The 15284-nt window shown below is 49.2% G+C and overlaps 1 protein-coding gene across 1 annotated transcript; it reads left to right on the top strand.

Annotated features, from left to right (window-relative positions):
• The first annotated feature begins 7805 nt into the window (after positions 1-7805).
• Krt74 (keratin 74) lies at positions 7806-15284 on the top strand. The gene is made up of 9 exons (XM_090353359.1): positions 7806-8276; positions 9099-9313; positions 9689-9749; positions 10223-10318; positions 10793-10957; positions 12384-12509; positions 13718-13938; positions 14611-14645; positions 15079-15284. The coding sequence occupies exons 1-9, from the start codon at positions 7806-7808 to the stop codon at positions 15282-15284; spliced, it is 1596 nt and encodes a 531-aa protein (XP_090209485.1).

The raw sequence follows: 15284 nt of genomic DNA, 5'->3' as shown, positions 1-15284 counted from the left end.
ATTATTTGTTCATTTGTAAAGTGAGAAACATGGAAGGGTTAGTGTGCAAGTGGAGAGGGTACGCAGCAAGGCCTGGAGATAGGAGGACTCCATGTACCTGGGACACACCTATGCTTCACACACATAGTATTCTGAGGCACCTTCTGGTTCTTCTGAGCCTGTCCTTGGATCTTTGTTGGGATACATGAGCCCCCACTCTTGTTCCACGGTGCCCCTCTGTTCCTTTCTTCTTAGCTATGAAAGCCAGACCTAACATTCAGGGATCTCCTGGCTCAGTTTCTAACCTTCTTTCTGACCCCATAACTTATGTCAGGCCAGCTATAAGCCCTCATTTAGTTCCTTGGGGGGTGCTCTGGGGAGATGAAGGCTTGGGGCTGTGGCATCAGTGGTCCCCTGCCTCCTTTTCTACAGGGGAGGGTGGAGAAAATGCCCTGAAGGCTTCAGTGGAGGAACACACGCTCTGGTCTTGAGCTGCAGGTGCCTGGTCAAAATTCCCTCTAAGCATCACATGGCCCAGCTATGTTTATGAGGGCAGAGCATAGAATTCCTCACTTAGCTCCAGGAGGTCTCTGTAGCAGGTGAGCAGTCTCTAACATCCTGGAACAGGCTACGTGGAGATGTCATTATCCACGAATCCCAGGGCTCAGATCACCCACTGCCTCTGGCTTTCCAGTGTAGACTACAGCTCCCCATGTTTACAGCCCTTCTGACTCTGCCCCAGTCTATTCTCTACACCAACCCCCACCGTTTCAGGCTTCCATTCCCTCAATATCTATTTCTTAGTTCTTAAAAAAAATCATTGTTAGACTGCAGTCAATTATCAATGTCCACTATGTAAAAAATGAACTATGTAACTTGAGGGAAGGGATAAGAGAAGGAAAATGGGGGGAAAGTAAGAAAGGGGTGACTCTGACTAAGAAGCGTACTTATAACCTGATTTATGGAACTGTGATCCTGTGTATAACTACTTAATAAAAAAACATTGCTAGATGGCTTTTTATTTTTATTTGACTATTTTATTTTTTGTGGGTTGTGGGGGCTTGAACTCTAGGCCTGAGCGCTGTCCCTGAGCTCTTCAGCTCAAGGCTACTGCCCTACCCTTGAACCACAGCCCCATTTCCCATTTTATAGTGATTAATTGGAGATGAGTCTCTTGGCTTTGTAGTGCCTGGGCTGGCTTTGAACCATGCTCCTCAGATCTCAGTCTCCTGAGTAGCTAGGATTACAGGCATGAGCCACCTCACCCGGCAGCTTTTTATTTTTATATTCTCTTTAGGTAGTTGTGCACAGGGCTTTCAGTTCAACATGATCAATTTAGGAGCGGGAAGCGTCTCGATCAAGGTCACTCCTTCTGTCATTTGTGCCCCCTCCCCATTCTTAGTTCTTTGTTGACTCCAGTTTTTATGCTTGCTCTCCAATGTCCCCTTTGTTCTGGAACCTCTGTTCTGCAGGACCCAGGAGCATAGTTCTCATGTGGGCACCAGGAAGGTGGGAGGTGGGGAGCTGGCCGATTCCCCTCACATCTGAGGCAGGTGCCCCCAGAGGCCTGGCCTACTGCTCTGGATCTCCCTAGGGATGGGGTGGGGCTGAGTTTCTCCTTCCTGTTTGGACTGGGATGGCAGGAGATAGGGAGCATGTCATTAGTGATGATGTGGCTTAATTACAGCCTGCCCAGTGGCTGGTGTGTTTCTCTGCAAATACATAGAGGAAGAGGTGGATCAAGAGTCCAACTTCACAGTCATGATCAAAAGATTAATGTCTCTTCTCTTCCCAACCTCTGCCCTCCCCCCAGCATCTCTGCTCTATTTTCAGAAAGAATCAGGCAACTGAGGCATTTGGGTGTGTGTGGGGGAAGGTGTCAGAAAAAAATCTTGCCAATTTCTTCCAAAAGTTCCTGGAGGTGGGAGGGGTATGAGAGAAAGAGAAATGAAGACAGCCCAACTGGGGGCCTGATGGTGTGCGATGTGTTGAAATGAGTGGAGGAAAGACATTCACCCCTTTCAGAGCAAGACAGAGCTTGCCTGGACATACCTGAGTGCATTAGTGCTAAGGGAAACGGGCCTGTGATGCCCAGGCAGGCAGCAGTGGGTGGAGTGGAAGAGAGTTCAGAGAGCTCTTTTCTCTACTTTCCTCTGTTTCTCTCTATGTGTCTCTGTCTCTCTGTGTGTCTCTGTCTCTGTCTCTGTCTCTGTCTCTGTCTCTCTCTCTCTCTCTCTCTCTCTCTCTCTCTCTCTCTCTCTCCCCCCCCCCAACAGAGTAAAGTGTGTTCAATCTACAGTGTAGGCTAGTGGGCTGTGTATCTGTATAGGCCCTGGGGATAGGAATGCGAGGAGGAGAGAAAAATGAGAATGAGGGTCTTAGGGAGAAGGGAGAACCATTACAGGTTTGCTGCAGGCAAAGGAAACTCAGGCCAGGGAAAAGGAAGCCCAAGTGGAAGGAAGCAGACCAGGTCAGGGACCTGGTGGACAGAGGCCTGATGAGCTGGGAGCTGGGGAGTCTCACTCTCTCTCCCTGCCCCCATTGCACACCCAGGAGAGCAGAGAGACCAGCACTAGGGCTGCTGTAGAAGCCTCTGGGCTGGTACCAGCTAAGGGAGACAGGAGGCCCTGATCCTAAGCCATAGTATCGAAAGAGTCTTGTCTTTCAGATTAGGCCGTCCTGGAGGGATATGCAAGCTGTGTCCAGCTTTGGGGTCCAGCAGTGTGGCAGGCAAAGGCTATTGTCTATAGCTGCTCCTATGTTTGGATGAAGCTGATATTCTTGTTAACACATATGTGAGCAGAAAAGGGCACTGGGCAGAGCCTAGAGCAACCAGGGAATTGCTCAAGTGTTTATTTATTTGTTATTAATTTCATGTGTATGTGTGTGTATGTGTGCATGTGTGTGTGTGCACGCGTGTGCATACAGGCACGCACATGCATGCAGGTTCTAGGGCTTGAACTCAGGACCTGGACACTGTCCCTGAGCTTCTTTTGCTCAAGGCTAGAGCTCTACCAGTTGAGACACAGCTTCGCTTCCAGCTTCCACCTCCCCCTCCACTCCTCCCCCGTAATTCATTGGAACCTGGCATCCTAGGTAGCTAGGATTATAGGCATGACCCACTGGTGCCTGACATTTGATGGACATGGGTGGAATGCCTTTGGAGCTTCCTAAGAACAGCTGTGGAAGCTGGTAAACTTTAAAAGCACAATGGTGATGTTTGGGTGATCAACTGTTTGAGATTTTCCCAGGATGCAGCTGTGAAAATCTGACATCCTGGATAACTCTTTTGGGCAAATAGATAGGATTTTTTAACCCTAAAATGATATTGAGGGACTCCTGGATGCCGTGTCTGGAGTGCTTGTTCTGATCTTTTGGGCCCAGAGTGGTCCCTATCCCTTCTTAGTAATGCACCACCTTTTCCCCCCGCTACTGGCTACATTCTCTTCTACTCTGTTTTCTGCCTGTGTCAAAGGCCCCAGATGGAAGCATTCCACGCCCTCCCTCCGGACAGCTCACCTCTCTTAAGCATGTCCCATCAGTTCCAGGAGTTCTCTGGGAGTCACAAAATTTATGTCAAAAAGGCAAAGAGTTTCAGTGGAGAGGGGAGCCTATAGAGACACAGCAACAATGGGAGAAAAGCAGATGAAGCCATTATATGGATTAGCTGACTTGGAGCTAGGAAGAGAAAGCAAGCTCCTTTCCCACCAAATTGGAGAGGCACAGTATTTACTTTCTACCTTCAGCTCATTTTGTATGAAAAAGCAGAGAACTCAGCATTAGCTTCTGTCCAGTTCTAAGGTGTTGTCTCACTGTCCTCAAGTTAGCTCAAGAATCCTTCAAACATTTCTCCATTACTGTCTTGGATGTACAGAATCTCTTCCCTGGTCTGTTGTCCAGTGCCCAAGGGAGATTTTCCTTGCAGATCAAAGGGCTAGAGAAAAAGGATCTTTCTTATCAACTTCCAAATACAACTGGTTATATCCATTGGGGGATGCAGTGATATGCCTTCATCCAGGACTGATCACTTTTCACTCTGAATGAGGTGTGCTTTGTGGAATGATATTCTTACGTTCATGGACCATGACAGCACAGTGGGCCCAGCTTTACTTTGGGGTACAAGTCATAGTAGAGGCTCTGAGAAGTTGCTTCTGCCCCTGCCAACCATCAGCCAGGGCCTTCTTCCCTGCCTCTCGGAGGCCCTGGGCATCTCTTGATTCTGGCCAACCTTTTAGTTCCTGTCCCACCCCAGAGAGCCTGATTTCTGTTTCATCCCACTTATGAATGAAGGCTGGTTAATACTTATGACTTCAACTTATTTTAAAAATATATCTATTATACTCAGAGCTTTGTGTTTTCACTTGGCTTTTGTGATCAAGGCTGGTTCTCTACCCTTTGAACGATAGCTCTACTTTTTGTTTTTGATGATAGGTAAGCATCCCTCAGATTTGTTTGGGGCTGGCTTCAGATGGTGGTTCTCAGATTTTAGTAGCTAGAATTGTAGATATGAGCCATCGGTGTCTGGCCTTATGATTTCCAAATAACCATATTTTAAAAAGCCCCTAGGATTTCAATGTTTGTTTGATTTATTAAATTATACCCATTATCCACTAGAGATCTGTAGAATTAAGACAGGTAAGACAATGACAGCAGAATATATTTCATGTGCTTATATTTTATCCAGTTTGGTTGATGGCCTCTCAATAACTAACATCAAGTTGTACATATAGTTGGTGCTCAATTTCATACCCATTGAGTGAGTCGCTCTTTTCAGGGTTTGGACACTCATTAGTTCAATGAACCCAAAGAGAAGGGTGTAGATTGTGATGAGTAATTAAAGGGTAATCAACACGAGGAAGGGTGGAATTGTCAGAGATCCGACTTCATGGGCCAAAGACAACTCCCCTGCAATTACCTCCTCTAGAACTCAGCTAGGAGAGACACCTCTTAGTGGCCACCATTAAACCAGCCCTGGCAGGAAATTCCCCTCCCTTTCCACCTCTTCTTTCTCTGTCACAACCATGGCTGCCACCATTACCATGGCCAAGGCTGTGCCCATGCTGAGCATCCACAGCTCTGGGCCTGGTGCAAGAGTGATTCACAGATGTCTCAACAGTGAACAACACCAAGCCTTCCAAGGCCCATGGTCATACATGGGTTCTTGCTTCTGAGTGTGGATGGGCTCGGTGTACATTGAAGCACTTGGAAGTCTTTTCTCTTTGTTATATCAAGTCTTTTTGAGCCTGCAGGTAAGGACCTCAGCCACTGGGACCCCAGTAAGAGGCTAAGGTCTTCTAGCAGGCAAGTTCATACTCAGCCATGGCAGAAGAGATTGTGAAACACAGCCTTCAGATGGTCAGAACTAGGTTCATGGTCCCTTCACAGTCTGTGATGGAGGGTCAGCCACTGGGGTGGTAAAACAAAATAGCTGCTCATGAAAGCGGATCTTTCCTTTCTCCTCCGCCCTCCTTAATTTTGGCCAACTTCCTCTCTGACCTTTTGAGTGTTATCCATGGCATAAGCAGGAGGGTTTGAGCCCACACCTGCCATGTCTGCCATGTGGAACCCTGAATTTTTTTTTCCAGTCTTGGGGCTTGAGCTTGGGGCTTGGGCACTGTCCCTGCGCTCCCTTAAGGCTAGCACTCTACTACTTGAGCCACAGCACCACTTCCGGCTTGATGTATGTGGTACCAGGGCTTTATACATGCTAGGCAAGCATTCTACCATTAGGTCATATTCCCAGCCCCAAGTCTCTGCATCTGGTCCTACGGTTTTCATCTTTATTGTGAAAGTGAGTGAGATGGATCACATTCCCTAATGTCCCTAAACCTCAGTTTCTCAACTTAATTTTGTTTGTTCATTGATTTTTATGTGTGCTGGTACTGGGGCTTGAATTCAGGACCAGCACATTCTCTCTTAGCTATTTTTCTCTACCACACAAGCCATACCACCTCAGTCTTTTTTTATGGTTAACTGAAGGTAAGTGTCTCATGAAATTTCCTGCCTAAGCTATCTTTGAAACTTGATCTTAAGATCTCAGCTCCAGATCTCAGGAACCTGATTACAGGCATGAGCCACCAGCACTGGGCAGTCTCTTGATTTTAACATAATTTGCTAATGTATAAGCTAACTTAGCTATCCCTTGCTAGATGTGGTGGCATATGCCTGTAATCCTAGCACTCAGGAGGAAATGGTGAGTTTGATATCAGCCTATTCTATATAGGGAAAACCTGGGTCAGCCCCTGTGGGAATAGAAGTCCCCTGGAAGTCCCTAAAACCCCATCCAAATTAGCTACTCCCTAGCACACATCCTTTCATTGTTCACAATGCTTGGGCTGGTTTAAGTTTTGGCTCAGTCCTCTCAGTGGAATACAGGGTTCTGGGGGGGAGGGTGGGCTGGGGCCCTATGTTGGCTAGCTCCAGGTCAAAGATCTTATACTAGAAAGGAGGCTTAGCCAGAGTCCTTGTGTATGTGTCAGGGTGTCTAGGGGTATCCCATTTAACTGTTAACCTGCTACCATCATTGCAATCTGGCTTAGAAAACCACAAGCCACCACTTCCATTATGTCCTCCCACGCCTTGGGGCCAGGGCCTCCCTAGAAAGTGGAAGACAGAGCCCTTAGAGAAGGAGGCCATTGGAGCTGTAAGACTGCAAGGGAAATGTCTTATAATAAAATCCTCTGGGACAGGCTCTGCCTCTATTCCATCACCTCTCACTGCCCAGTACATACTCCCACCTTCTCTCCCTTGGTTGGAGTTACTGCCTAGGACTGTCTGTCTGACTGTAGTAAGACAAGCTCCTCGTGTAGTTATGGGTGGCCACAGTGTCTTGTATTGGAACCGCTGACAGAGACTTAGTTTGGAAATACATTCTAACGTACATTCCATTCTGCCAGGACTACTTAAGCTCAACCAGGCTGATATTTCTTTTTCCTAAAATTGAATGGCTCTTAGAAGTCACCAAGTAGTAGGACTGGGCAAGAGTGCCCATTAACTTCAGCCGCAGGGTATTCTATAGAGCAAGAGATGAGCCAACATTCAGGTTTTTTTTCCTGACACCTCAAGATGGACCAGTCCCATTTATCAAGTAGAATAAACTGCACTGGAGAAAGTGGAAGCTACCTGAACGGACAAGCTCAAGGTCATTGCACATTAGACTGTCCATATCAATACTGAAAGCCCCAGACAACTTCTCACATTAGCTCAAGGGACATTGCTTCTCATTTCCACCCTCCTCCTGGGCTACATCCCAGAAGAGCTGCAGTCTCCAGCATCACTCTCACTTTTGTCTAGATGCAAATCTTTGAAGAAGAGTCCTCTGTTTCCCACATCTCCTCTTTCCTGAAGAATACCCCATCAAGAACAGATGACAGGGAGCTGTGCTTCTTTGGGGGGCGAGGAAACCTAGGCTGTTCAGATGAGTTCTCTCTGTATAAAAGCTGACATTTCCCTCCTGGTCCTTGCAGATAGATAAGTAAGAAGGAGGCAGCTTTAGAAAAATAAAGCTAGGAGATCTCTGGAGGGGATAAGTCTCTACTCCCCAATTAGGGAGCATAGTTAAATTCCAAATTAGACCACTACAGTGTGCAAGGGCAGCAGCTTCTACCTGCTATCAGAAGGGCTTTGTTGCTCAAAGGCTTGAAGATCTCAGCTCTGTAAATTGCCCCGGCCCTGTAGTAGGGAAAGGAGATAGTGGAGAGACGCCCTTTTCCGGTGTCCTGGGATCCTTAGGGATAAAAGCAGGCAGCACTCTGGGGCGCTGACATAGGCTCTGTAGCCCTTGGCAACTGTGTTTCTCCAGCCGTGCGAGCTCCATCTTCTCCACCATGAGTTGGCAGCTGAATCTCAGGCCTGGAGGAGACAAGGGTAGCTTCAGTGTGCTTTCTGCAGTGGTACCCAGGAAGGCTGTGGGTAGCACGGCCTCTTACAGTGTCACTGGCCAAGGGGTTGGGCCTGGCTTTGGCAGCTGGAGTCTCTATAATCTTGGGGGAAATCGATCTATCTCCTTCAACATGGCAGGTAGTGGTATTCGGGCTGGGGGGCCCAGCTTCGGGCATGGCTCTGGGTATGGAGGGAGCCGGGCCAGCGGCTTTGCTGGCAGCATGTTTGGCAGTGTGGCCCTGGGGCCTGCATGTCCATCTGTGTGCCCACCTGGAGGCATCCACCAGGTTACCATCAACAAGAGCCTCCTGGCCCCCCTCAACGTGGACCTGGACCCCAAGATCCAGAAAGTACGGGCCCAGGAGCGGGAGCAGATTAAGGCTCTGAATGACAAGTTTGCTTCCTTCATCGATAAGGTATGTCCCCCAGGAAGATGCAGCAATCTCCTAAGATATGCGTAATTGCTCTGTGGCAGAGAGGTTGCAGCCACGTGTTGTGGGTGGATAGGGGGAATTTTATCATAAGAGGAGAATAGATCTGAAAGGTAGGTAGAGCAAAGGAATAGATAAATGGACTTTTTTTCTATCCTCCCTCCCTCCCTCTCTCCTTCCCCCCTACCCCATTCCCTCTCCCTCTTGAGGCTTGAACTCAGGGCTTCACACTCAAGGCTAGTACTCTACTACTTGAGTCATGCCTCCACTTCTGACCCTGCTGGCTCATTGGAGATAAGTCTCACAGACTTTCCTACCTGGGCTGGCTTTGAACCTTGGTGATCCTCGGATCTCAGATTTCTGAGTAGTTATAAGCCACTAGAGCCTACCATGGATTATTTTCTTTGGTGACTTTTCAAAGGGTGGGCAATTGGATAGAGGGCAGCCATACCTTGAGAAAGAAGTGAGGGACCTCTGGAGACTGCTAGACAGAACCTCAACTCCCTAAAGAACAGGAGAGCTAAGAAAATTAAGCACTGTGCAGAGGGAGGGGCTCACAACACAGGAAGACAACTAGTATCTCCCAGGACCAGAGTCAGGCAATAGAAGAAAGCCGTGTCATTTCCCCCTTGAATGGTGGTCCACAAGGCTAGGGGATGAACACTACAAAAGATCTTGTCCATGCCAGGTGGCAAGGGTAATGACTCAGAACTTGATGGTAAAAATCCACTTAGTCTAAAAGTGATGAATATCCGGGGGCATAATCACATCCATGTGGTTCTAGATGGCCTTTGGTTTGGGTTCCAGGTGCGCTTCCTGGAGCAGCAGAACCAGGTGCTGGAGACCAAGTGGGAGCTGCTGCAGCAGCTGGACCTGAACAACTGCAGGAAGAATCTGGAGCCCATTTACGAGGGCCACATCAGCAGCCTGCGGAAGCAGCTGGAGACACTGTCGGGGGACCGAGTGAGGCTGGACTCGGAGCTGAGGAGCATGAGGGATGTGGTGGAGGACTACAAGAAGAAGTGAGGATCATGGGTCATGGGCCATTTTTAAGAGGGCAAGAGAAAGCTGCTGGGTCTGGACCCCATGTCCTCTTCTCTACTGAAGGGGAAAGTGTTTATCCTGTGTGATGGAAGCATCCTATTGGATTGATGGGTAAAAGTTCCCACATCTGTCAACTCGCCTGGGGATCAGGGAGCCCCACAGGCTCCTGGGTATTTCCCTGGAGGGCAGTGAATGAGTTACAGAGAGGAACCCAGGGAATGTTTAGTGTTTGCACCTACCCTAAGAGAACCTACTGGTTCTTGGCAGCCCAGGTGCTGGTCTGGCTACTGGGAAGAGGTCACTTGGCTGCAGGTAAAGGGCTGAGGTCTCTTCTGTCTTCTCTTCTGGTATAGATATGAGGTAGAGATTAACCGGCGCACTGCAGCTGAGAATGAGTTTGTGGTACTCAAGAAGGTAAGCAGAGAATTGCCTATGGTATCTCTAATACTCCCATCCTCAGCAACTCAGTGCTTGGGGCTTCATCTAGAGCCACTTGGCACTTGCCTTAAAGACAGGTCATTGTGCTGGCCTCCAGAGACCTAGAGAGAAGGGACAGGAATCTTTACATCTGTCCTGGATCATTTCAGTGTTTCCTGTGTGACCCAAGGAAACTCAGTACTTATCTGGAATTTGTGTTCTAGGGGTTGGGGGTGGGATAAGGTGGGACAGAGGAAAAGCAGGCCTTGGCCCCCTCCTCCTGCTTTTCTATTTCCAAAGATTTAGTGAGTCTGAGAGCAGTTGATTGATGGTGAGCAACTCTGTCTGTGTGCTTTCTTTCCTTTGTGGGCAAAACACAGGCATTCAGAGGGCCTCGGGACAAAGGCAGGAGCAAGGATGCTGTTGGGATGAAGGGGTGTTAATTGACAGCTGTGGGTGTTTCTTGGCAGGATGCAGATGCAGCCTACATGGTGAAGGTAGAACTTCAGGCCAAAGTGGACTCCTTGGAAAAAGACATCAAATTCCTCAAGTGTCTATATGATGCGGTGAGAACTCGCTTGTCCCCCACCTCCACCCCTTCCCCCAGGGGGCTGCCAACCGGAGGGATTGAGGGCCACCACAGGGAAAGATGTTTAGATAGGAAGAACTAGCTGACCATCAGAGAACAGGATCCTGCCCATGGTCAGGAGACAATTTCATTTGGGACACAATAATGGCTTTTTACCACAAACAGGAAGCAGATGACCCCATGAGATTCTCCTAAGACGCAGCCTCTGGGTTCTTTGAAATCCTAGGCAACAGGTCCTTCCTCCTCTTGTTCTTGCCTCCATTTTCCCTGGTAGCATTCAAGTGCTTACTGCAGCTGTGGGCACTGTGGGCGGGCATCTCCAGTGGCTACTTCCCTCACTTGAGCTCTGTGGATCCCAGGGACCCTGGGATCAGAGATTGAGCATCCAGACACTGGTGGGGCAGAAGACGGGAAACTGAGGGCCTGGCTCTGCCTTTATCTCCCAACTCAGGAGATTTCCCAGATCCAGACTCACGCCAGTGAGACATCCATCATCCTGTCCATGGACAACAACCGGAAGCTGGACCTAGACAGCATCATCACTGAGGTCCGCGCCCAGTACGAGGACATCGCCCTGAAGAGCAAGGCTGAGGCAGAGACGCTGTACCAGACCAAGGTGGGCACTGGCTGGATTTCCCTCCTTCCTGGGAAAGGTGCCTTGCATTAAAGACTGCAGGAGAAATGGCCACATATGCACTACAGGAAAGGGTGATCATTAACAGGGGCCCCGTGCTGGTTTCCTCGAAGGAATTTTCAGAGAATGTCATCAAAACACTGGGTATGGGTGAGGCACACTCAACAGAGAGGGGAGGAGAGCACGAGGAGTCCCAGCACAGATAGGAATGGGAGCATGCTGCCATAGGGCAAGAGGACATTCTCAACCACAGAGCAGAGTAACGGTGGGAAAGCTGGAGTTGGGTGGGCAGTGAGAGAAGGGAAAGCCCGGCGATATTTACTGCCCGCTATGGGAAGACTCCAGAGAAATGTACTAAGTGGAGTTATGCTTCGGGGTAGGGCACTCTGGGGCTGGCAGATACAAAACTCTTTACCTGGGTACTTTTACCCCTTTTACCTTCGTTCTACTCTACCTGTATTAGTCGCTTTCTGTCACTGTGACAGAAATATACCCAAGAAAATCAACTTATCAGATGGCAAAGTTGATTTTGGCTGGTGATTTCGGAGATTTCAGTCTGCGGGGACTCAGCACTGTGGCAGCACACCATGACAGAGTAGGGGGAGGCTGCTCACTTCATGGCAGCCAGGAAACAAATAGAGAGAGAGGAGAAAAGGCCAGGGCTCCAGTATTATCTTCAAGTACCCATCCTCTAACTTCCTCCTACAAGGCCCCATCTACCAAAGATTTCACCCTTTCCCAAAAGGACCGAGCTGAAGGCCAAGCCATTAACACATGGACCTCTGAGGCACAGCTTCAAATCCAAACTATAGCACCATTAACAGCAAGGATGGCTGTGGTCCAGCTTCTTGCCTCTTGCTGTTTCCTTTCCCCCCTGTCAATGTACTTGCCAGTTCTCCTTCCCTTCTTTTTCTGGACACTGGGAGACACCAGCAATCCCATTGACCTTGCTTGTGACCCTCTTCAAGGGTATAGGAGACCATGCACTTTCCTCTCTCTCTCTCTCTCCTGCCCTATGATCAAGAAAAGTGGTGACCAGTGACTTTGCCCATCCTCCCCTCTGCTGGATTCCAGGACCTGGGGCAGAGCAGATTCTTCAGAAGCTACTTCTCTGAATAGGTGTTAAAGCACAGATGAGGGAAAGGGTTAGCGCCCTCTCACTTTGGGGGATGCTTTGCTTGTGGGACCTGCATCTTTCCCTATCCATCCCAGGAAAGACCACATGCAAGGAGGAGCTAGGAGGAGAAGGTCACATGCTGGTTCTGGTTAGAGGATGGGGTAGACACTCAGGGGCTGGTTTTACCATCTCTACGCTGGCATCTCAGGCTCATCCTGGTGGTGGGAGTATTTGTTTAGCACCTCTCCCCTTCTGGTCCCATCATCATACCTTCCTACCTCTGACCACTAGATCCAGGAGTTGCAGCTGGCAGCTGGCCGCCATGGAGATGACCTCAAACACACCAGAAGTGAGATGTCAGAGCTGAACCGACTGATCCAGAGGATTCGCTGTGATATCACCAATGTGAAGAAGCAGGTAAGCAGCACAGAATGCCAAAATGCAAGACTCAGTATCACCTCTGTGCTGGAGATGATGGGACCTGACATTCAGGAGAAAGCAAGTCTCTTCTCCTGGGCTTAGGAGCTGCCAGGCCAACCAAAGTGCCTCTTTCCCATTCTGCTTCGTCCCCCATCCCCACCCCTCACTATCAGAACTGGGACGATTTGAGCCCCTCTGTTTATAGATAGGGCACCTGGGCTGGAGGAGGGAAAGGATTTGCTCATGGCTCCCAGTTGGTCAGGAACAGGGCCAGGATGAAAGCCCAAGTGTTTTCTTGCTCAACATATTTTGTGTCCAATCAATCCTTCAGGGGTATCCCTCTGAGACTATACCAAGTACAAAGCACGGGTGGTATACCAGACCCTCTGTAGCCATGTTAAGTTCTTGCTGTTGAGGTAGGGCATGGCTTTGGTGATGGATAGACCAAGCAGAAGATGAAACTTCCCTATAATCTTTTGCCGTGTGCCATGAGACCCTCTGCATTTTTACCTAGGTGCCCTGTCTTACCTGAAAGCAGCATGTCCTAGGTGCTGTGTCAGTCATGGAGGAGAGAGGGGAGATGCTTTCTGGGATTCAGCACAACCCGGTCCATTGCAGAATTGCAAACAGAGCACAGTCCGCTATCCTCTGTACCCCATAGCTCCTCCTACAGCATGAGTCCACAGGGACTCCACGAGACCCTGTTCTACCCCACTTCCTTTCACTTAGCATCACAGTGTCTCATGGGGTTCCTCAGAATCTAGTTCTGAACTCCAAACTAGATGTGAGGGCATTTAAGCAGAGCTTCCTCTTGGATCCCTGCTGGGGAGATGTCCTAGAGAAGAGATCTGACCACAAGGGGCCTGCATATGCTGCTTAATCCTTAGGGCTGGAGTTTTTCACTTGACTCTCCTGGATCTGGTGTACTTTATTCTATATCCCCAGACACTAGACAGGTTTGCAGATATTAAAGTTTCTTCCTGCACTTCTGAAATGCAACTGCTCCTATAGCTTCCTGCCAAGACACTTCCTTTAAATGTTCATCTGCAGTAGAAAATAGAGAACCCTTAACTGCTGGCTCTGTAGCTGCTCCTTGCAGTCACCTTGGTCCTCCTCTGTATAATGAGAGAGTTATATTACTTGCCCTGTATGATGTAGACATTATTTTATGTTCTATTTTTACACTCTTCTCCTGCATTCCACAGTGTTCCAACCTGGAAATGGTCATCTCTGATGCTGAGCAACGAGGAGACAGTGCACTTAAAGATGCCCGGGCCAAGCTAGATGAGCTGGAAAGCGCCCTGCACCAGGCCAAGGGAGAGCTGGCCCGGATGATGCGTGAGTACCAGGAGCTCATGAGCCTGAAGCTGTCCTTGGATATAGAGATCGCCACCTACCGCAAGCTGCTGGAGGGCGAGGAGTGCAGGTGAGGGCCGGGGAGCACCTTGGTGGGTGCCATGGGAGAAGGGGGCTGTGGATGTCCCATGTGGTTGAAGGGCTGTTTTGAATCTGGTAGATGAGCAATGACACCTTGTTACCAAGAGCACTGGTGACACCATGAACAGGAGAGGTGATGATTTGGCAGGTGAGCTCAGCTGCTGCCTCCTGCAAGGGGCTATCTGACAAAAGCCATAAATACAGGTGGCCGTGTGGTACCATAAACAGAGCCCATGGGGCAGACTGACTGTCACAGGCTAGCTGTATGATCTTGGTAAACCATGGAAGGTCTCTATTTCCTCATCATCCCCACCTATAAGAATAGGCTGGGTGCTGGTGGCTCATGCCTGTAATTCTAGCTACTCGGGAGGCTGAGACATCTGAGGATTGTAGTTCAAAGCCAGCTCAGGCAGACCCAAGAAACCTTTCAATGAACCAGCAAAAAGCTGGAAATGAAGGGGTGGCTGAAGTGGTAGAGTGCCAGCAAAAAGGCCAACCAAGACTGTGAAGCTCTGAGTCCAAATCTTAGTGCCAGTACACCCCCTAACCCCACAAAAGAAATAAATGGACATGCTCATGGAAACAAGAGGCCACTAAAGCTTTGCGAAGTCTGGATACGTCCCTAAGGTGCTTTTTCCCCCTTTCATTTTCTGTCTTGCAGGATGTCTGGTGAGAATCCATCTTCTGTGAGCATCTGTGAGTATCCTTGAGCTGGCCGGGAAAGGCAAGGGCCCCCAAACACCTCCATTTGTTGTCTAACTGCATGCACAAGACTTTGTGACTTCTCGGCGGGGGCTTTCTGGCTTCTGAGGAACTTTCTCCCCTTTTGTTCATTGGCACCACCCAGCCCTCTCCTCGCTGCCTTTTCTTCAGGATTCTGTCATCTAGAGAAAGGCTTGGAGGAGGGATTCCCTCAGATATCTAGGAGAACAAACATGGTGTCTGTCCTATGTGGTACTTCTACCATACAGATGCTGGTCTGTGGGAGGGTCTCCATCCTCATGGCTATGTTTCGACTGCTGAGGAATGTGGTGGGTTTAAATGGGATAGTGTAGTTGTCACCTTGTGTTGATTGACACCACCCCCTCTCTTCTCCCTCCCCCCCCCACTCTTGACTTTCCCTCCCCAGCGGTCATCAGCAGCAAAGGCTATGGCAGCTATGGGTACCATCCTAGCTCAGTGAGTGGCGATCTTGGGGCTGGCAGTATGGCTGGCAGCCCTAGCAGCTCCCGAAGTGGACAGACCAAGACTCAAGGGGGGCAAACAGGAGATCTCAAGCAGTTGGACAAAAAAAGTGTTCCAGCCAGCACGCGGGCCAGGAAGACCACTGGATAA

The sequence above is a fragment of the Megascapheus bottae genome, chromosome 2 (assembly GCF_031878675.1).
Source record: "Megascapheus bottae isolate mThoBot1 chromosome 2, mThoBot2.hap1, whole genome shotgun sequence".
Classification (NCBI taxonomy): domain Eukaryota; kingdom Metazoa; phylum Chordata; class Mammalia; order Rodentia; family Geomyidae; genus Megascapheus; species Megascapheus bottae.
This window is presented reverse-complemented; position numbering and strand designations above follow the sequence as displayed.

Excerpts from the sequence above, each read along its gene's own strand:
- Krt74 (XM_090353359.1), top strand. The coding sequence starts at position 7,806 with ATGAGTTGGCAGCTGAATCTCAGGCCTGGAGGAGACAAGGGTAGCTTC. Across the intron at positions 9,750-10,222 it reads AGTTTGTGGTACTCAAGAAG|GATGCAGATGCAGCCTACAT; the intron begins GTAAGCAGAGAA and ends GTTTCTTGGCAG. Across the intron at positions 10,319-10,792 it reads TCAAGTGTCTATATGATGCG|GAGATTTCCCAGATCCAGAC; the intron begins GTGAGAACTCGC and ends CTCCCAACTCAG.